General features: G+C 62.9%; 3 protein-coding genes across 3 annotated transcripts in view; 1 reads left to right on the top strand and 2 right to left on the bottom strand.

The window, feature by feature from the left end:
- Positions 1–8,959, bottom strand: part of ZBTB12 (zinc finger and BTB domain containing 12) — a 67,574-nt gene extending 58,615 nt beyond the window's left edge. Inside the window, exon 1 of the mRNA XM_085047265.1 lies at positions 8,944–8,959. The gene's annotated coding sequence lies outside the window, so the exon portion shown is untranslated. The remainder of the gene's footprint in view (positions 1–8,943) is intronic.
- BAG6 (BAG cochaperone 6) lies at positions 5–15,595 on the top strand. The gene is made up of 27 exons (XM_085047179.1): positions 5–55; positions 192–313; positions 443–575; positions 748–865; positions 1,294–1,472; positions 2,054–2,107; positions 2,305–2,379; positions 3,015–3,148; positions 3,666–3,795; positions 4,642–4,839; positions 5,668–5,887; positions 6,737–6,796; positions 7,382–7,486; positions 8,627–8,736; positions 8,842–8,917; positions 9,315–9,625; positions 9,893–10,241; positions 10,714–10,883; positions 11,174–11,227; positions 11,552–11,654; positions 12,305–12,429; positions 12,820–12,981; positions 13,350–13,409; positions 13,505–13,603; positions 14,356–14,463; positions 14,650–14,796; positions 15,377–15,595. The coding sequence occupies exons 1-27, from the start codon at positions 5–7 to the stop codon at positions 15,512–15,514; spliced, it is 3,591 nt and encodes a 1,196-aa protein (XP_084903305.1). The 3' UTR covers positions 15,515–15,595.
- PRRC2A (proline rich coiled-coil 2A) overlaps positions 15,531–19,484 on the bottom strand; it is a 17,607-nt gene continuing 13,653 nt past the window's right edge. The window contains exons 22-31 of the mRNA XM_085047178.1: positions 19,297–19,391; positions 19,117–19,207; positions 18,573–18,652; positions 17,686–17,877; positions 17,363–17,542; positions 16,882–17,040; positions 16,716–16,795; positions 16,334–16,508; positions 16,190–16,252; positions 15,531–16,070 (exon numbers count right to left, since the gene is read on the bottom strand). Of these exons, the coding sequence (XP_084903304.1) occupies positions 15,732–16,070; positions 16,190–16,252; positions 16,334–16,508; positions 16,716–16,795; positions 16,882–17,040; positions 17,363–17,542; positions 17,686–17,877; positions 18,573–18,652; positions 19,117–19,207; positions 19,297–19,391 (1,454 nt within the window). The 3' untranslated portion in view covers positions 15,531–15,731. The remainder of the gene's footprint in view (positions 16,071–16,189; positions 16,253–16,333; positions 16,509–16,715; positions 16,796–16,881; positions 17,041–17,362; positions 17,543–17,685; positions 17,878–18,572; positions 18,653–19,116; positions 19,208–19,296; positions 19,392–19,484) is intronic.

The following is a 19,484-nucleotide window of genomic DNA, read 5'->3' as shown; positions in this document are numbered from 1 at the left end:
TAAGATGGCGGCGCGCGTGCGCCTCACGCTGAGGGGCTTCCCGCCCCCCTTAGGGGTGCCTTCGGCGGGCGCCTGATGCCGGCGCGGCCGTTCCGCGGCTTTTAACGGCTCCGGTACCGGCGGGGGAGCCTCGGAGGAGCCCCGGGGGGGTTCGGGAAGGTTCGGGAAGGTTTCCGGTGGGTTTCCCGCAGTGGCCGCGCCGCTTCAGGCGCGCTCCGAGCAGCCCCGCGGGGTCCTGGCGGCGCAGGCGCAGTGCGCAGCAGGCGCTAGGCCCAACGGCCGCGGCCGCGTCGGGAGAGCCGCGAGCGGCGAGGTGGGAGGAGGAGGAGGATGAGGAGCTCGGGGGGTTTCTGAGGGGCTGAGCGCGCCGGGGACAGCCGGGGACAGCCGGGAAGGCGCTCGGGGCGCTCTAACGGCCCGGCAACCCCCGCTGTCCCCTCAGGGCCGCCCTTCCTCAGCCCGGGCCCGCCCGGCCCGCCCGGCCCGCCATGGCGGAGGAGCAGCGGCCCGACGTGCTGCAGGTGCTCGTCAAGACCTTGGACTCGCAGACACGGAGCTTCGAGGTGGAGCCCGAGGTGAGGAGGAGGAGGAGGAGGAGGAGGAGGGGGCGATGGCGGTGTGACCCTCGGTGTGACATCCCCGGTGTGACATGGTGACCCCCCCGGTGTCACCCCCGGCCCGGTGACCCCCCCGGTGTGACACTGTGACATTCCCGGTGTGACACTGTCCCCCCCGGCCGTCCCGCAGATCTCGGTGCGCGAGTTCAAGCAGCGCATCGCGGGCGCGGTGAGCATCGCGGCGGAGAAACAGCGGCTGATCTACCAGGGCAGAGTGCTGCAGGACGAGCGGCGGCTGCGCGACTACAGTGAGGGAACGGGGACTGGGGGGTTTTGGGGGATTGGGGGGGTTTGGGGAAATGAGGGATTTGGGGGTTTGGGGCTTCTCTGGGAATTGGGATCGGAGAGTCGGGGCTTTGGAGGGGTTCGGGGTTTCTCTGGGGATTGGGGTCAGGATAGGAATAGAAATGTCGGGGTTTGGGGGTTTCCCTGGGTTTTGGTTTTGGGGTTGGGACTTCCCTGGGAATTGGGGTTGGGATTGGAATGGGACAGCCGGGGGGTCTGGGGTGGTTCTGGGGGGCTAGGATGACCCTGGAGGTCATTACAATTTTGGGATTTTTGGGGGTCTCTGTGTGGGGGTCTCACCCCTAACCCTGGGGGTCACTACAGGTTCATTTTGGGATTTTTTGGGGGGTCTCTGTGTGGGGGTCTCACCCCTAACCCCTGTTCTCCCCAGATGTGGGGGGCAAGGTGATCCACCTGGTGGAGCGCGCCCCCCCCCAGGCGCAGTCCCCCTCCTCCGGGGGTCCCTCGGGGCTGGGCAGCTCCCCTCCCCCCCAGAACGGGGGGGGCGCCCGGGGGGGGCCGGACAGGAACGCCAACAGCTACGTCATGGTGGGGACCTTCAACCTGCCCGTGAGTGAGGGGCTTCTGGGGGGGTTTGGGGGTTTGGGGGCTTTTGGGGTCTGGGGAGTTTGGGGGTCTGGGGGACAGTGAAGGATTTGGTGATTTTGGGGTGGGGGGCAGTGTGGGGTCAGTGATTTGGGGTGGGGGGTTTTGGGGGTGAGGGGTCAGTGATTTTGGGGAGGGGTCAGTTATTTTAGAAAGGGTCAGTAATCTTAGAAGAAGTCAGTAATTTTGTGGGTGACGGGTCAGTAATTTTGGGGAGGGGTCAGCAATTTTGAAGAGAAATCGGTGATTTTGGGAGTGGCCAGTGATTTTAGAAAATGTCAGTAATTTTGGGAGTGATCAGTGGTTTTAGAAAAGATCGGTAATTTTGGGAGGAGTCATTGGTTTTGGCAGAGGTCAGTAATTTGGGGAGTGGTCAGTGATTTTGGCAGAGGTCAGTAATTTGGGGAGGGGTCACTTATTTTAGAAAAGGTCACTAATTTTGGGAGTGTTCAGTGGTTTTAGCAGAGATCAGTAATTTGGGGAGTGGTCAGTGATTCTGGCAGTGGTCAGTGGTCCTAGCAGAGGTCACTAACTTTGCCCCCCAGATCGATGGCTCCTCGGTCGATGTTCACATCAACATGGACCAAGGCCCTGGCCAGGTGGGTCTGGGGGCTCTGGGGGTCCTGGCAGTGCCCCCTCCCCATTTTGGGGTCCAGGCTGCCCCCTCCCCATTTTGGGGTCCTGGCTGTGCCCCCTCCCCATTTTGGGGTCCAGGCTGCCCCCTCCCCATTTTGGGGGTCCAGGCTGTGCCCCCTCCCCATTTTGGGGTCCCAGACTGACCCCCATTTGCCCCCAGAGTGAACCCCGGATGAGGCTGCTGGTGGCTCAACACATGCTGAGGGACATCCAGGGGGTGCTGGCCCAGCTGGAGGTGAGAGAGACCCCAAAAATACCCCAAAATACCCCAAAAATCATCCCCAAAACACATCCAGGGGGTGCTGGCCCAGCTGGAGGTGAGAGACCCCAAAACCACCCCAAAATACCCCAAAAACACCCAAAAATCACCCCCAAAACACATCCAGGGGGTGCTGGCACAGCTGGAGGTGAGAGACCCCAAAATACCCCAAAAATCATCCCCAAAACACATCCAGGGGGTGCTGGCCCAGCTGGAGGTGAGAGAGACCCCAAAATACCCCAAAATACCCCAAAAATACCCCAAAAACACATCCAGGGGGTGCTGGCCCAGCTGGAGGTGAGAGAGACCCCAAAACCACCCCAAAATACCCCAAAATACCCCAAAAACACATCTGGGGCCTCCTGGCACAGCACAAGGTTAGCTAGAACCCCAAAACCACCCTGAATACCCCAAAACTACCCCAAATCCTCCCCAAATCCACCCCAAATCCTCCCCAAATACCCCTAAAATTACCCCAAAACCACCCAAAATACCCCAAATCCTCCCCAAATACCCCAAAACCATCCTGAATCCCCCAAATCCTCCCCAAATCCCCCCAAACACCCAAACTCCCCATCTCACCCCAAATCCCACTCTCTCCCCTCCCCCAGGGCACTGGGGGGTCTCGCTCGCCCCCCCCAGCCCCCCCCGAGCCCCCCGCGCCCCCCGAGGAGCAGATGGAAGCTTCAGCCCCTGCTGAGCCCCCTGAGCCCCCCGAGCCCGCGCCCGGCCCCGAGGCTGCCAGGTGAGCACAGGGGTTGGGATTTTGGGGAGTTTTTGGGGATTTTTGGGGATTTTTTGGGCATTTTGTTAATTATTATTTTTATATTTTTGGGGATTTTTTTATTTTAGTGGTTTTTTTAATTTTTGGGGATTTTTTAATGGATATTGTTTTAATTTTTGGGATTTTTTTGGGGTCTTTTGGGATTTATTTTGGGATTTTTTTAGGTTTTTTTCGGGGTTTTTTCTGGGGGATTTTTTTTTTTGATCTTTAGGTATTTCAGTATATTTTTGGGGAGCTTGGAGGGTTTTTTGGGTATATTTTTAGTATTTTAGTGTAATTTTTTTGGGATTATTGTGATTTCAGGGTGGATTTGGGATGATTTTGGGGTGGATTTGGGGTGGATTTTTGTGATTTTGGGGTGATTTTAGGCTATTTTTGGGGTGATTTCAGGGTGATTTTGGGGAGGATTTTTGGGCTGTTTTTGGGCTGTTTCTGGGGTGATCTCGGGGGTCTCACCCTCCCCTCTGCCCACCCGCAGCCCCCCGACTCCGGCCGAGCTGGGGGAGCTGCTGGGGGAGCTGCGGCGGCTGGAGACGCGGCTGGAGCCGTTCCGGCAGCGCTATCGCGACATCCTGGGCAGCGCCGCCACGGCCGACTACAACAACAACGTGGGTCTGGGGGCTCCGAGGGGATTGGGGGATCCTGGGCAGTTTGGGTGTCCTGGGGGGGCTTTGGGGTGCTTGGGAAGCTCAGAGCAGGCGATTTGGGGTCACATCAGCAGCGCTATCGCGACATCCTGGGCAGCGCCGCCACGGCCGACTACAACAACAACGTGGGTCTGGGGGCTTTGGGGTTGGGGGGATTGGGGGATTCCTGGGGGTTTGGGGTGCTCGGGAGGCTCAGAGGAGGCGATTTGGGGTCACGTCGGCAGCGCTATCGCGACATCCTGGGCAGCGCCGCGACAGCCGACTACAACAACAATGTGGGTCTGGGGGCTTTGGGGGGATTCGGGGGGCTTCAGGGGTCCTGGGGGGGTTTGGGGTGCTTGGGAAGCTCAGGGCAGGCGATATGGGTTCATGTCAGCAGCGCTATCGCGACATCCTGGGCAGCGCCGCGACAGCCGACTACAACAACAACGTGGGTCTGGGGAATCCTGGAGGGGTTTGGGCAGGTTTGGGGGTCCTGAGGGGTTTGGGGGGCATTTTTGGGGTCGCCAGGGGCAGAATTTGGTAAATTTTTGTGCTTTTAAAAAACCATATTTGGGGGTCGGGGGGTTTGATGACCCCAACCTGGATTTTGGGGGTTTTGGGGACTCCAATTTGGATTTTGGGGTATTTTGGGGACCCAGATCTGGATTTTGGGGTATTTTGGGGACCCCAAATTTGTCTTTTGGGGTATTTTGGGGTCTTTTGGGACCCCAGATCTGTATTTTGGGGTATTTGGGGTATTTTTGGGGACCCCAAATCTGTATTTTGGGCTATTTTGCCCCCCTGACCCCCCGTTTCCCCCCCCAGAGCGAGGGCCGCGAGGAGGCGCAGCGGCTGCTGAACCTGGTGGGGGAGGGGCAGCGGCTGCTGGGCAGCGCTCTGGTCACTCTGGCCGAGCTGCGCTGTAACCTGGCCGGAGCGCCGCCCCGCCCCCTGCAGCTGGCCAGGCCCCTCCCCCACTACGGGCCCCCCATGCTGGTGCAGCAGGCCACCATCCCCATCCAGGTGGGCAGCCCGAATTTGGGGTGGAAATCTCAAAATGGGGGAGGAAATCCTGAAATTTGGGGTGGAGAGACTGAAATGGGGGAGGAAATCCCAAATTTGGGGTGGAGAGATTGAAATTTGGGGTGGGGAGACTGAAACTGGGGAGGAAATCCCAAAATTGGGGGTGGGGAGCCCGAAATTTGGGGTGGGGAGCCCGAAATGGGGGAGGAAATCCTGAAATTTGGGGTGGAGAGACTGAAATGGGGGAGGAAATCCCAAAATGGGGGAGGAAATCCTGAAATTTGGGGTGGAGAGACCAAAATTTGGGGTGGAGAGACTGAAATGGGGGAGGAAATCCCAAATTTGGGGTGGAGAGATTGAAATTTGGGGAGAAAATCATGAAATTGGGGTGGGAATCTTGTAATTTGGGGTGGAGATCCCAAAACTTGGGGTGAAGAGGCTGAAATTGGGGTGGAGAGCACAAAATAGGGGAGGAAATACCAAAATTCGGGGTGGGCATCCCAAAATTGGGGGTGGAGACCCCAAAATGGGGACTGGAAAACCCAAAACTGGGGATGGAGAGACTGAAATGGGGGGAGGAAATCCCGAAATTGGGGCGGAGATTCTGAAATGGAGGGTTGGGACCCCAAAATGGGGGAGGAAATCCCAAAATGGGCATTAAAGTATCCCAAAATGGGAGAGGAAACCCCAAAATGAGGGTGGGAAGACCCCAAAATGGGGGTGGGGAGACCCCATAAGGGGTGACTGGGGGGATCCCTGTTCTGGGGTGGGGGAGGGGACCCCGCTGTCCCCAATTCGGGGTGCCCCTGACCCCCCCTGCCCCCCCAGATCAACGTGGGCACCACGGTGACGATGGCCGGCAACGGGGGCTCGGCCCCCCCCGCCCCCCCCGCGCCCCCCGAGCTGCCCCCCGGCCCCTCCCCCACCCCGCCGAGCCCCCCGAGGCGCCCCCCGCCCCCCCCCGGGGCGCAGCCTGGACCCCCCAGGGTCATCCGGATCTCCCACCAGAGCGTGGAGCCCGTGGTGATGATGCACATGAACATCCAGGGTGAGAGACCCCGAAAATGGCCTTGAAACCACCCCGAAACGCCCCCAAAACATCCCCAAAAATACCCTGTAAACACCTGCAAAACACCCCCAAAATACTCCTGAAATAACCCCAAAATACCCTGTAAACACCCCCAAAACATCCCCAAAAATAACCCCAAAATGACCCCGAAATGAGCTTTAAACCACCCTGAAACAGCCCCAAAACACCCCCAAAAATACCCTGAAATAGCCTTTAAACCACCCCCAAAACACCCACAAAAATAACCCCAAAATACCCTATAAACACCCCCAAAACACGCCCAAAATACCCTGAAATAGCCTTTAAACCACCCTGAAACAGCCACAAAATGCCTCCAAAAATACCCCCAAAATACCCTTTAAATTCTCCCAAAAATGCCCTTTAAACATCCCTAAAAATACCCTGTAAGCCACCCCAAAACACCCCTAAAATAACCTATAAACATCCCCCAAAAATACCCCCAAAATAACCTCAGAACACTCTCTGAAATGCTCTAAAGTACCCTTTAAACACTCCCAAAAATACCCCTGAAATAGCCTTTAAACCACTCTGAAACAGCCACAAAATATCCCCCAAAATATCCCCAAAATAGCCTATGAACCACCCCCAAAAATACCCACAAAATACCCTTTAAATACCTCCAAAAATACCCCTTAAACCCCCCAGAACACCCCGAAATACCCTTAAAACCACCCCGGAGACCCCAAAATACCCCTTAAAACCCCCCAGGACCCCTCAAACCCCCCTTGTGACCCCCTGGACACCCCAAACCCCCCAGGACACCCTGGACCCCCCAAACCCGCTGACCCCTGTCTCTCTGCCCCCCAGACTCAGGCTCTCCCCCCGCTGGGGGCTCGGCTGGACCCCCTGGCCCTGGGCTGGGCATCGGTCAGTGGGCCTGGGGGAGGTTTGGGGGTCTGGGGGGGGTTTGGGGGGCTCTGGGTTGGGTTTGGGGGTAGTTTGGGGGGGTCTGGGTTGGGTTTGGGGGGAATTTGGGGATTCTGGGTTGGGTTTGGGGGGAATTTGGGGGGATTTTGGGGCATCTGGGTTGGGTTTGGGGGAATTTTTTTGGATTTTGGGGCATCTGGATTGGGTTTGGGAGTGTAGTGGGTGTGGCCATGGGCAGTGGGTGTGGCCATGGGTGTGTCTATGGGCATGGCCATGGGTATGTCAGGGGGCATTACAATGGGTGTGTCAGTGGGCGTGGCCATGGACAGTGGGTGTGGCCATGGGTGTGTCTCTGGGCATGGCCATTGGCAATGGGCGTGGTCAGGGGCGTGACCACGGGCGGTGGGCGTGGCCATGGGTGTGGCCATGGGCAGTGGGTGTGGCCATGGGTGTGTCAGGGGCGTGGTCATGGGTATGTCAGGGGGCATGACCATGGGTGTGTCAGTGGGCGTGGCCACGGGCAGTGGGCGTGGTCGGGGCGTGGCCATGGGCAGTGGGCGTGGCACTGACCAGCGCTGTCCCCAGGTGGTGTTGGTGTCCAGCTGCCCCCCCTGCCCCCCGAGTTCCTGCAGGCTGTGGCTCACCAGATCACCCAGCAGGCCATGGCGGCCGCGGCCTCTGCGGCCACAGGTACGGAACTGACCGGTGCTGACCATGACTGACCATTACTGACCATTGCTGACCCTTACTGACCAGTGGTGACCATTGCTGACTGGTACTGACCTCTGCGGCCACAGGTACGGAACTGACCGGTCCTGACCACTGCTGACCAGTACTGACCATGACTGACCAGTGCTGACCAGTGCTGACCATGACTGACCAGTACTGACCAGTGCTGACCATTACTGACCACTGCTGACCCTTACTGACCAGTGGTGACCATTACTGACCAGTGGTGACCATTACTGACTGGTACTGACCTCTGCAGTCACAGGTATGGCACTGCCCAGTGCTGACCAGTGGTAACCGTTACTGACCAGTGGTGACCCTTCCTGACAATTACTTATCTCTGCGGCCACAGCTATGGCACTGACCAGTGCTGACCCTTACTGACCAGTGCTGACCCTTCCTGACCAGTACTGACCAGTGCTGACCAGTGCTGACCAGTGCTGACCAGTACTGACTTCTGTGGCCACAGCTATGGCACTGACTGCTGCTGACCATTGCTAAGCAGCACTGACCAGTGCTGACCTCTGCGGCCACAGGCATGGCATTGACCATTACTGACCAGTGCTGACCAGTGCTGACCAGTACTGACCTCTGTGGCCACGGGTATGCCACTGACCATTACTGACTAGTACTGACTGGTACTGAGCAGTGCTGACCAGTACTGACCTCTGTGGCTACAGGTATGCCACTGACCATTACTGACCAGTGCTGACCAGTACTGTCTACTAGTGACCATTACTGAGCAGCACTGAGCTCTGCGGCCACAGCTATGGCACTGACCAGTGCTGACCAATAACAGACAGGTACTGACCAGTACTGACCAGGACTGACCCATAACTGACCAGAACTGACCCACAGCTGACCAGAACTGACCCACAGCTGACCAGGACTGACCCACAACTGACCAGGACTGACCCACAGCTGACCAGAGCTGACCCTCAACTGACCAGGACTGACCCACAGCTGACCAGAACTGACCCACAGCTGACCAGAACTGACCCACACCTGCCCCCAGTGACCCCAGCAGCCCCGCCCCACCCGAGGGGACACCTGGGGGTCTCCAGGCCCCCCTGACCCCCTGTGTCCATCCCCCCTGCCCAGGCCAGGCCGTCGGCGGGTTCCAGGCCCCAACCCGAGTGGTCATCGCTCGGCCATCGGCGCCTCCGCCGCGCCCCACCCACCCCGGAGCCCCCCAGGCCGGCGCTGGACCTGTGAGTGGGGGCTGGGCGGTCAGGGGGGTCAGGGGTCACCCCGGGGGTCACCCGGGGGTCACAGCGAGGTCAGAGTGACCCCCTGACCCCCCCTGACCCCCCCAGGCCCCTGGGGGGGCTTCGCTGGCCCAGGTGATCAGTGGACTTGTGGGGCAACTGCTGATGCAGCCGCTGGTGCTGGGTGAGACTGGGGGGACTGGGAGGGACTGGGATGGACTGGGAGGGACTGGGAGGGAATGGGAGGAAAACTCACGGCGGTTTTAGAGTGAAAAATGGGGATTTTGGGGAGTAAAAGGAAACTGGTTTGTACTGGGAGGGATTGGGAGGGACTGGAATTGGGAAAAACTGAGAAAAAATAGGAAAAATGAGAAAAATTTGGGAGGATTTGGGAAATTTGGGAGGGACTGGGGGGGCATGGGGGTCCCTGGGTGGTGTTTTGGGGTGCCAGAGGTGGTTTGGGGTGATTTTGGGGTCAATTTTGGGTCAGTTTGGGGTGATTTTGGTCACTTTTGGGGTCCCGGGGGTCTCGCACCCCCCTGACCCCCCCTCTCTCCCCTCCCCTCTCTCCCCTCCCCCAGCCCAAGGAAGCTCCTCAGCCCCCCCTGCCCCCCCCACCCCCAGCTCCGCCCCCTCCTCGGGCCAGGCCACGCCCCCCGCCCCTCCCGGCCCCGCCCCCCCTGCAGGAGGAGCCCCAGGAGGTCCGGACGGCTCGGCCACGCCCCCTGCCCCGCCCCCTGCCCCACCCAGCGCGGGGGGCGTGGCCGAGGCTCAGCAGCGCCCCCTGGCGGGGCTGCTGGGGGGGCTGCTGGGGGCGGGGCCAGCGCCGCTGGTGGGCGTGGCTGTGCCTGGGGGCAGTCCTCTGCTGGAGGGCGTGGCCGAGCTGCTGCAGGTGGGCGTGGTTTGCGGGGTGGGCGTGGTTTGGGAAGGGGCGGGGCTTTGGAGCGGGTGGGGTCTTGTAAGTGGGTGGGGCTTCAGGGAAGGGCGTGGCTGTGGAATGGGGGTGTGGTGGAGACTCAAGACAGTGGGCGGGGCTTGTAGTGGGTGTGGCTTCATTGCGTTTAATAAGGGGCAGGGCATTGGGGGCGGGGCTTGATGCACAATGGGCGTGGCTTCAAATGGGTGGAGCCTGCTCTGACCACACCCCTTCCCCCCACAGGCCGCCCAGCCCAGCTCCACCCCCCCGTCCGAAGCTCCGCCCCCCGCCGACCTCTCCCCCTCCCCCACCTCCACCGCCGCCCCTCCCCCCTCCCCTCCCCCGCCTCCCCCTCCCCCACCCCCCGAGGGCTGCGCCGGCCCCGCCCCCTCCGGCTCTGGCCCCGCCCCTGCCCCGCCCCCCGGGGAGCCCCTCCCCCCCGAGTTCTTCACCAGCGTGCTGCAGGGAGTGCTGAGCTCCATGCTGGGGCCGCTGGGAGCTCCGCCCGCCGGGCCGCCCGAGAGCATCGCCGCCTTCCTGAGCCGCCTCAGCGGGACCCCGGGGCTGCTCGAGGGGTCACCCGGGCCAGATGGTGAGAAATTGGGGTGAAAATGGGTTAAAAATGGGGAATTTGGGGTGAAAAACAGAGAAATGGGGGTGCTTCAGGGGTCACCGGGGCTGGATGGTGAGAACCAAGGAAAAAGTAATGAACTCGGGGTGAAAAATGGGGATTTGGGGTTAAAAGCAGGGATTTGGGGAGCGCTGGGTCTGCTGGAGGGATTGCTGGGGCTGGACAGTGAGAACTGGGGGGATTTTGGGCCCTCCCTCTGGGATTTGGGCCCTGCAGCATTTCTCAGGCCCATTTTTTCCCATTTCCAGGTTTTTCGGGTCTCTCCTGGCCCTGTCAGGTTTTTCAGGCCCTATTTTTTCTCCTTTCCAGGGTTTTTCACACCCTCCTGATGCATTTTTTTCCCATTTCCAGGGTTTTTCGGGGCTCTCTGACCCATTTTTTCCCATTTCCAGGGTTTTTTGGGGCTCTCTGACCCATTTTTTCCCGTTTCCAGGGTTTTTCGGGGCTCTGCTGGCTCTGATCTGCCAGCACCTGTCCATGGTGGACGTTGTCCTGCTGCTGCACGGGCGCTGCCAGCCGCTGGCCAGGCTGCAGCCTCTGCTGCGCCGCTGCTTCCGGCAGCGCTACCTGGGGGGGCGCGACCCCACCGAGGCCAACGTCAGGGTGAGACACCCCAAAACACCCCAAAAATAACCCAAAACCAGACCCTGACCCCACCGAGGCCAACGTCAGGGTGAGACACCCCAAAACACCCCAAAAATACCCAAAAATAACCCAAAACCAGACCCTGACCCCACCGAGGCCAACGTCAGGGTGAGGGACCCAAAACCACCCAGAAAAACCCCAAAAAACTGCCCAAAAACCACTCCAAAGACCACCCAAAAGCCACCCCAAAACCCCCCAAAAAACACCCAAAAAGCCCCCAAATCCTCACAGCCCCTTTTCCTCCCCAGGCAGCGACACACAACCTGATCATGGGGCTGGAGGGTTTCATCCGCGAGAGCTTCGTGAGTCGGGGGGCTCTGGGGGGCTTTGGGGGGTCTGGGGGTCCTGGGGGAGATCCAGGAGGGTCCATGGGGGGCTCTGGGGTGTCCTGGGGGGCTTTGGGGGGTCTGGGGGTCCTGGGGGAGATCCAGGAGCGTCCATGGGTGTCCTGGGGGGGTCTGGGGGGGCTTGGATGGTCCTGGAGAGGTTTTTTGGGGGATCCTTGGGGGTTCTTGGGGTAGCTCTGGGGGGCTTTGGGTGGTCCTGGGGGGATTGAGGACATCCTGGGGGATCCTGGGGGTGTCTCCCCTCCCCCCCCACATTTTGATTTTGCCCCTCCCCCCCAGGCCGGGGTCCGAGTGGCCGACGGAGTGGACATCACTCGGACCAACGTGGAGTTCCTGCGGGAGCAATTCAACCGCATTGCGCTGCACGTCCTGCGCTGCACCGGTAACGGGGGTCGCTCTGGTCACTCTGGGGGTCACTCTGGGGTCACTGTGGGTCACTGGGGTCACTGTGGGTCACTGGGGTCACTCAGGTCACTGTGGGTCCCTCTGGGGGTCACCGTGTGTCACTATGGGTTCAACCGCATTGCGCTGCACCGGTAACGGGGGTCACTGTGGGGTCACTGGGGTCACTGGGGGTCACTCTGGGGTCACTGTGGGTCACTGGGGTCACTCTGGGTCACTATGGTCACTGTGGGTCACTGGGGTCACTCTGGGGGTCACCGTGGGTCACTGGGGTCACTGTGGGGGTCAGTGGGATCACTGTGGTTCACTGTGGGTCACTCATGGTCACTGTGGGTCACTCTGGGGGTCACTATGGGTCACTGTGGGGGTCACTCTGGGGGTCACTATGGGTCACTGGGGTCATTGTGGGTTCAGCTGCATTGCTCTGCATGTCCTGCACTGCACCAGTAGGGATGGTCACACTGGGGTCACTCTGAGGGTCGGTGGGGGTCATTGTGGGTCACTCTGGGGTCACTTGGGTCATTCAGGGGTCAGTGGCGTCACTATGGGGGTCACTATGGGGGTTACTATGGGTCACCCTGTGGTCACCCTGTGGTCACTCTGTGGTCATTCTGGTCACTCTGTCCCCAGACGGGTCCTTCGGCCCGCGGCTGCTGGAGCTCTGCAATCGAGGACTTTTCGAGTGTTTGGCGCTGAACCTTCACTGCCTGAGGGGAGAGAGAGGAGCTCTGGGGGCTCTGATCAGCGACCGCATCGTGAGTGAGACCCCAGACCCAAAATGAGTGGTCATTGTCACCCCCAGACCCAAAAACGGGGGTCATTGTCACCCCCAGACCCCAAAATCGGGAGGCTAGGGGGGTCACTGCCTCCCCCAGGCCCAAAATGGGATCATTGTCACCCCCAGACCCAAAAATGAGTGGTCGTTGTCACCCCCAGACCCAAAAACGGGAGTCATTGTCACCCTGACCCCAGAATGGGGGTCTTAGGGTTCCCTGTCCCCCTGACCCCTATCTGTCCCCTGATCCTTGTCACCCCCTGACCTGTCTGTCACCTGACCCCTATCTGACCCCGCTGACCCCTGTGTGACCCCGCTGACCCCAGTCTGACCCCAGTCTGACCCCGCTGACCGCTGTCTCTGTCCGCAGCGGCGTCTCTCGGCCGATGTCCCCCCGTCGCTGGTCGGGTGGCTCACGGCCGTGGTGGGGCTGCGGCTGCAGGCTGTGCTCGAGCAGATGCCCGTGACCCCCGAGCAGGTGCTGCCCTACGTGAGACACCTGGGCGAGCCGCCCGAGCCGCCGCCCCGACAGGTGAGTGAGGCCACGCCCCTGAGCCACGCCCTGCCCCAACAGGTGAGGGTGACTACGCCCCCGACCCACACCCAGGCAGGTAGACACACCCCCAGAGCCCTGCCCTGACAGGTGAGCATGGCCACGCCCATGAACCACGCCCAGACAGGTAGCCACACCCATGGGCCACATCCGATCAGGTAACCACGCCCCCCCAACACTGGCCACACCTACAAGTAACCATGCCCCATTACATTGACCACACCCACATATTATCCCATCCAATAAAAAATGCCCACTGGCCAAGCCCCGCCCATCACAGGCCACACCCACTGCTCACAAACCACGCCCCCATACCCTAAGCCCCGCCTCTCTCTGCCCCTCCCCAGCCGCTGCCCGAGGAGCCAATGGAGGTGCAGGAGGCGGAGCCACCGCCGGATGATGCCCAGGTACGGAGGGGGTGTGGCTTCCAGCGGGGGGCGGAGCCTCGTGTGGAGGAGGTGTGGCCTCCCAGGCCCCGCCCCTGAAGCCCCGCCCCTTGCAGAGGGACAGCGCGGGGTCTCCTGCCCCAGCCACCACGGCCGAGGAGGCTCTGCCACCCCCCGAGAGCGACAGCGAGGCCTGGGCGGCGGCCGTGCCACCGGTGAGTGTCACATTGTGTGACATTGTGTGACATCCTGTGTGTGACCCCCCTGTGCCACCGGTGAGTGTGACATTGTGTGTGACATCAGTGAGTGTGCCACCGGTGAGTGTGACACTGTGTGACATCCTGTGTGACATTGTGTGTGTGACATCCTGTGTGTGACCCTCCTGTGCCACCAGTGAGTGTGACACTGTGACATCCTGTGTGACCCTCCTGTGCCACCAGTGAGTGTGACATTGTGTGTGACATCAGTGAGTGTGCCACCGGTGAGTGACACTGTGTGACGTTGTGTGTGTGACATCCTGTGTGACCCCCCCCGTGCCACCAGTGAGTGTGACACTGTGTGACATTGTGTGTGTGATCCTCCTGTGCCACCAGTGAGTGTGACATTGTGTGACACTGTGTGACATCCTGTATGACCCTCCTGTGCCACTGGTGAGTGTGACATTGTGTGACATTCTGTGTGACATCCTGTGTGTGACCCCCCCGTGCCACCGGTGAGCGTGACACTGTGTGACACCCTATGTGTGACTTCCCTGTGCCACCAGTGAGTGTGACACCGTGTGTGACACCCTGTGTGTGACACCCGCAATGTCCCTGTGCCACCGGTGAGTGGGGGGGGGCACAGGGAGTGGTCAGTGGCAATGTGACCCCCCTGTGTCCACCTGTGTCCCTCTGTCCCCCAGGACTGGGTGTGGTGGTGGTCAGTGGTCAGTGTGACCCCTGTGACCCCCTTGTCCCTCTGTCCCCAGGAATGGGTTCCCATCATCCGCGAGGACGCTCAGCGCCAGCGCAAAGCCAAACCGCAGCCGCCGCTGAGCGACGCCTACCTGAGCGGCATGCCGGCCAAGCGGCGCAAGGTCAGTGACCTGAGTGACCCCAAGTGACCGAGTGACCCCAAGTGACCACACCCAGCCTGCAGTGACCGCATGCTGACCTCACCCTGCTCCTGCTGACCACAGTGCCCCCCTCAAACCCTGCTGACCCCATGAGTAACCCCATGAATGACCCCATGACTGACCCCACTGACCCCTGGCTGCCCCCAGACCATGCAGGCCGAGCCGCCCCCGCTGCTGCTGGCCGAGGCGGTGGGCAGAGCGGCTCGAGCCGCGGGCGCCAGGAGCCTGGGGAGCCCCGAGAGCCTGAGCCGGGAGCTGAGCGAGGGGGGGCTGCAGGAGGGGTACAGGCAGCAGGTAGGAAATGGGGCTGGGGGAGTTAAAATGGGGCTGGGGGCTGCAGGAGGGGTACCGGCAGCAGGTAAAATGGGGCTGGGGGCTTCAAGTGGGGCTGGGGGAGTTAAAATGGGGCTGGGGGCTGCAGGAGGTACTGCCAGCAGTATGAAATGGGGCTGGGGGGGTAAAAATGAGGCTGGGGGCTGCAGGAGGGGTACTGACTGCAGGTAAAATGGGGCTGGGGGTGTCTGAGGGATACAGGCCGCAGGTATGGGGAAGTGGGAAATGTGGGTCTGGGGGATAAATATGGGTCTGGGGTCTTCTGGGATTGGGGGGAACAGGCAGCAGGTATGGGGGAAAATATGGGTCTGGGGGGCAAATGGGTCTGGGGGTCAATACAGGGGGGATTGTGGGGTGGAAATGGGTCTGGGGGCAATGTGGGGCAGGAAGGCAATGGGTCTGGGGGTAGCGGCAGCAGTTTTGGGGTGAAACAGGTGAACAGGGAGGGTTGGGTGGGATTGGGCGGGGCTCTGTGGGCGTGGTCTCGGTGTGGGCGTGGTCTCGGTGTGGGCGTGTTCCCATTGCCCCGCCCCCTGCCCAGCTCCAGGCCGACCTGCAGCGCCGGCTTCGCGAGGACCCCGACTTCAGCCCGCGCCGCTTCCCCAACGCCCACCGCGCCTTCGGGGAGCCCCTCCCCCCCCGCGGGGAGCCCCTCCCCCCCCGCGAGCCCCCCCAGTGAATAAACCACGCCCCGCCCCGGCCACGCCCACCACAGGCTGCTGCTCCACCTTTATTCCTCTTTCGGGGCGTTTTGGTTTCATTTTGGAGTTTTTTTTATCGTTTTCAACGTTTCTTTACCAAAGGATGGACAGGGAGGCCACGCCCATGGGGGAGGGGCAAGGCCACGCCCCGCGCGGGGGGAGGGGAGGGGTGTCGGCGCGGCCCCTCCCCCACCCTCATAAATAGCGGGACCCCCCGGGTGGGGGAGGGGTCACTGGGGGTGCCGCGGCTCCGGGGGGGCCCTGGGGGGAGGGGCAGCCCAGGCGGGGGGGCGGCGAGACCCCGGGGGGAGGGGCGGGGCGGGGGCGGCGGGGAGGGGCGGCGGGGGAGGGGCCGGCGCCCCGGGGGAGGGGCTCGGCGGGGCGGGGGCGGGGCCCGCGCGGGGGGGGCGGGGCGAAGGGCCGGGTGGGCGGAGCCAGGAGCCGCCCCAGCGGCAGGAGGGGGAGGGGCGGCGCGGGGGGAGCCCCGAAATTGACGACGGGCGGCACGGGGGGCTCCACCAGCGGCAGCAGCATCTGGGGGGACACGGGGGTTAGGGGTGGGCGGGGCTAGCCCTGGGGAGGGCGGGGCTAGCCCCAAAGTGGGCGGGGCTAACCCCGGGGGGCGGGGCCTGCCCCAGGTGCGCTGCTCTCACCTGCTGGAAGCTGCTCTGGCTCTGCCCGTAGAACTCCGAGGGCGTGGTCAGGTCCTGCCGCACCTGGGTGGGTGTGGCCGCGTTAGCCCCGCCCCCTCTGCCCGCCCCGCCCGGCCACGCCCCCGCCCGGCCACGCCCACTCACCTGCAGCACGGGGGGGTCGGGGGGGCAGTAGGGGCCGTAGAGGAAGGGGGGAGGGTAGAGCACCCCCCCTGCCCCCCCCAGCTTGGCCAGCTCGGGACCACCCAGGGCAGGAAAGTCCACGAAGGGACCCTTGAGGGGGGGGAGGGGCAGCCCCGCCCCCGCCACCAGCACCGGCCTGGGGACAGCACAGCACAGGGAGGGGTCAGGGGGGTGCTGAGCTCCCAGGTGAGCTCAGCCCCTCAGGTGAGCTCTGAACCCCCCAGGTGAGCTCTGAGCCCCTCAGGTGAGCTCTGAACCCTCCCAGGTGAGCTCTGAGCCCCCAGGTGAGCTCTGAACTCTCCCAGGTGAGCTCCAACCCCCCAGGTGTTCCCTCCCCAGGTACCTGTAGGGGGTCAGTGAAGGAGTCCCAGGCCTGAAGTTGCTGCTGCTGCCGGGGGGGGGCTCCACAGCGGGGGGGGGCACCTGGGGGGACACGGGGGGGATCAGGTGAGCCCCACAGACCCCCCAGACCCCCCAAAATCCCCCCGAATTCCCCCCCAGCCCCATACCTGCCCGGCGGCCGCAGCCCCCCCGTAGCACACCTCGAAGGGACGCTGCCCCGAGCCTGGGGGGTCCCTGGGGGGGGCCTTGGGCTCGGGGGGGTGACTTGGGGGGGCTTCAGAGCCCCCCCCGGGCAGCAGCTCCCAGTCCCGGTGGGCAGTGTTCAGCTGGGGGGGAGAGACAGTGAGACCCCAAATCCTGATTGCCCCCCGACCCCTCTGTGCCCCCCCAGACTCCCCCAGACCCATTTCTGACACCCCCAGACCCTTTTGCACTCCCCAGCCCCCCTGGACCCCCCCAGTGTCCCCTCAACCCACTTTCTGACCTCCCCAGACACCCTCAGCCTCTCTCAGACACCCCCAGACCCCCCAGTGCCCCCCCAGACCTTTGCCCCCAGACTCTCCAACCCCCTTGCTGACCCCCCCAGTGCCCCCCCAGACCCCTCTTTGCCCCCCCAGACCCCTTTCTCACCCCCCAGCCCCCCCTTACCCCGTCGCCCCCCCCGGGGGGCTGCAGCGCCTCCCTCTGGCCGCGCTCTCTCTGCCGGGGGTCTCTCTCTCCCTCAGGCCCCCCCCAGGCCTCGCTGCCCCCCCCGGGGGGGTTCCTGACCCGCTGGGATCTCTCGGTGCCGATGGGGCCCGGGGGGGCCGCGGGGGGGGCGGGGCACACCTGGGGGGGTCAGGGGGGTCACAGAGGGGTCACAGAGGGGTCAGGGAGGGCACAGAGGGGTCACAGAGGGGTCAGGGGGTCACAGGGGGTCACAGGGGGTTCAGAGCCCCCCCAGCCCCTCCCCAAAGGGGGTCCGGCCGTACCTGGGGGTCCTGGCGGGGGGGCGGCAGGCGGCAGCGCTCCGGGGGTCCCTCGGGCAGGGGGGGCTCTCGGGGCAGCGCCCCCCCGGGCTGGGGGGGTTTCGGGGGGGGCGCCAGGCCGCCGTCCGGGGAGCTGCGCTGGCTGCAGGCGCCCGAGTCGCCGCTCAGCTCCACGCCGCTGTCCGAGGGGCTGGGCTGGGGGGGCAGCGGTCAGCGGGGCTGAGACCCCCGGGGACACACCAGGGACACCCAGGGACCACAGAGACCCCCGGGGACAGCCCAGGGACCCCCGGGGACAGCCCAGGGACACCCAGGGACCCCAAGGGACACCCAGGGACACACCAGGGACATCCAGGGACCACAAAATGAGCCCCAGGGACCCCAAATGACCCCCGGGGACAGCCCAGGGACACCCAGGGACCCACAGGGACCACAGAATGACCCCTCAATGATCCCCAGGGACACCCCAGGGACACCCAGGGACCCTCAGAGACCCCCAGGGACACCCCAGGGACCCCAAATGATCCCCAGGGACACCCCAGGGACCACAGAATGACCCTTAATGTCCTCCCAATGATCCCCAGTGACCACCCCAGTGACCCCCAGTGACCCCCCCAGTAAACCCCAGTGACGTCACAGTGACCCCCGGTGCCTCCCAAAGACCCAGTGACCACCTGGTGACCCCAAATGACCCCTCAGTACACTTCAGTGACCCCAAATGACCCCCCAGCGACCCTCCCAGTGCCCTCCCCAATGACCTCCTGCTGATAACCAATGACCCTTAAAGTCTTCCCAGTGACCCCCCAGTGACCCCAATGCCCCCCCAGTAACCCCAATGACCTCCTGGTGACCCCAAATGACCCCAATGCCCCCCCAGCCCCCCAGCTCACCTCAGGACTCGCAGCATCCTCGAAGGGGGGGAGGGGCTCCAGCCAAGGCTGCCCAGGGGCCAGCGGCTTGGGGGGGGCGCCTGGGGGGGGGAGGGGATCCCAGTAACTCCCAGTTCCTTCCCAGTGACTCCCAGTTCCTTCCCAGTATATCCCAGTCCCCGCCAGTCCCTCCCAGTGACCACCAGTAACTCCCAGTTCCTCCCACAGCACCTCAGTGTCCCCCCAGTATGTCCAGTGTCCTCCCAGTCCATCACCAATCCCCTCCCAGTTTATCCCAATCCTCTCCCAGTTCCCTCCCAGTTCAACCCAGTCCATCCCAGTATAACCCAGTTCCCATTTTCCTTCCAAAATCCCCATTTTTCACCCCAAAATCACCACGATTTTTCCTCCCAGTCCCTCCCAGTTTATCCCAATCCCCTCACCCCCCCAACCCAACCCCCCCACCCCCCAACCCAACCCCCCCACCCCCCAACCCAACCTCCCAGTCCCTCCCAGTTTATCCCAATCCCCTCCCAGTCCCTCCCAGTCTCCCCCAGTGCCTTACTGGTGGGCAGGTGGCTCCAGAGCGGGGGGCTCAGCCTGCCCTGCGGCTCCCCGGGGGTGTCCTGCTGGCTGTCCCCAAACCCCAGGGGGTCCTGGGGGGTCAGCGGGGTGGGGTCAGCGGGGGGAGGGGCAGGGGAGCCCCCCAGGCCCCCCCAGCCCCCCTCCCGCCCCTCCCCCTCACCTGGCTCGGGGGTCTCTCGCGCTGTTTGGATAAAAACCCTGCGAGGGCTGGCTGGGCGCGGGGGGCGCCGGGGGGGCCCAGGGGGGGCTCGGGGGCTGCAGAGAAATGGGGAGGTTAGGGGGTTGGGGGCACAGGGGGGCCCAGGGGGCTCAGGGGCTGGGGAGAAACGGGGAGAGGTTAGGGGGTTT

Source organism: Lichenostomus cassidix, unplaced genomic scaffold (genome assembly GCF_008360975.1).
Source record: "Lichenostomus cassidix isolate B80296 unplaced genomic scaffold, HeHo_3.0 HiC_scaffold_33, whole genome shotgun sequence".
In the NCBI taxonomy this organism is placed as follows: domain Eukaryota; kingdom Metazoa; phylum Chordata; class Aves; order Passeriformes; family Meliphagidae; genus Lichenostomus; species Lichenostomus cassidix.
The sequence above is the reverse complement of the archived record's forward strand: the minus strand, read 5'-3'. Positions and strand labels throughout refer to the sequence as shown.

Excerpts from the sequence above, each read along its gene's own strand:
- BAG6 (XM_085047179.1), top strand. The coding sequence starts at position 5 with ATGGCGGCGCGCGTGCGCCTCACGCTGAGGGGCTTCCCGCCCCCCTTA. Across the intron at positions 4,840-5,667 it reads AGGCCACCATCCCCATCCAG|ATCAACGTGGGCACCACGGT; the intron begins GTGGGCAGCCCG and ends CTGCCCCCCCAG. Across the intron at positions 13,410-13,504 it reads CACCGCCGGATGATGCCCAG|AGGGACAGCGCGGGGTCTCC; the intron begins GTACGGAGGGGG and ends CGCCCCTTGCAG.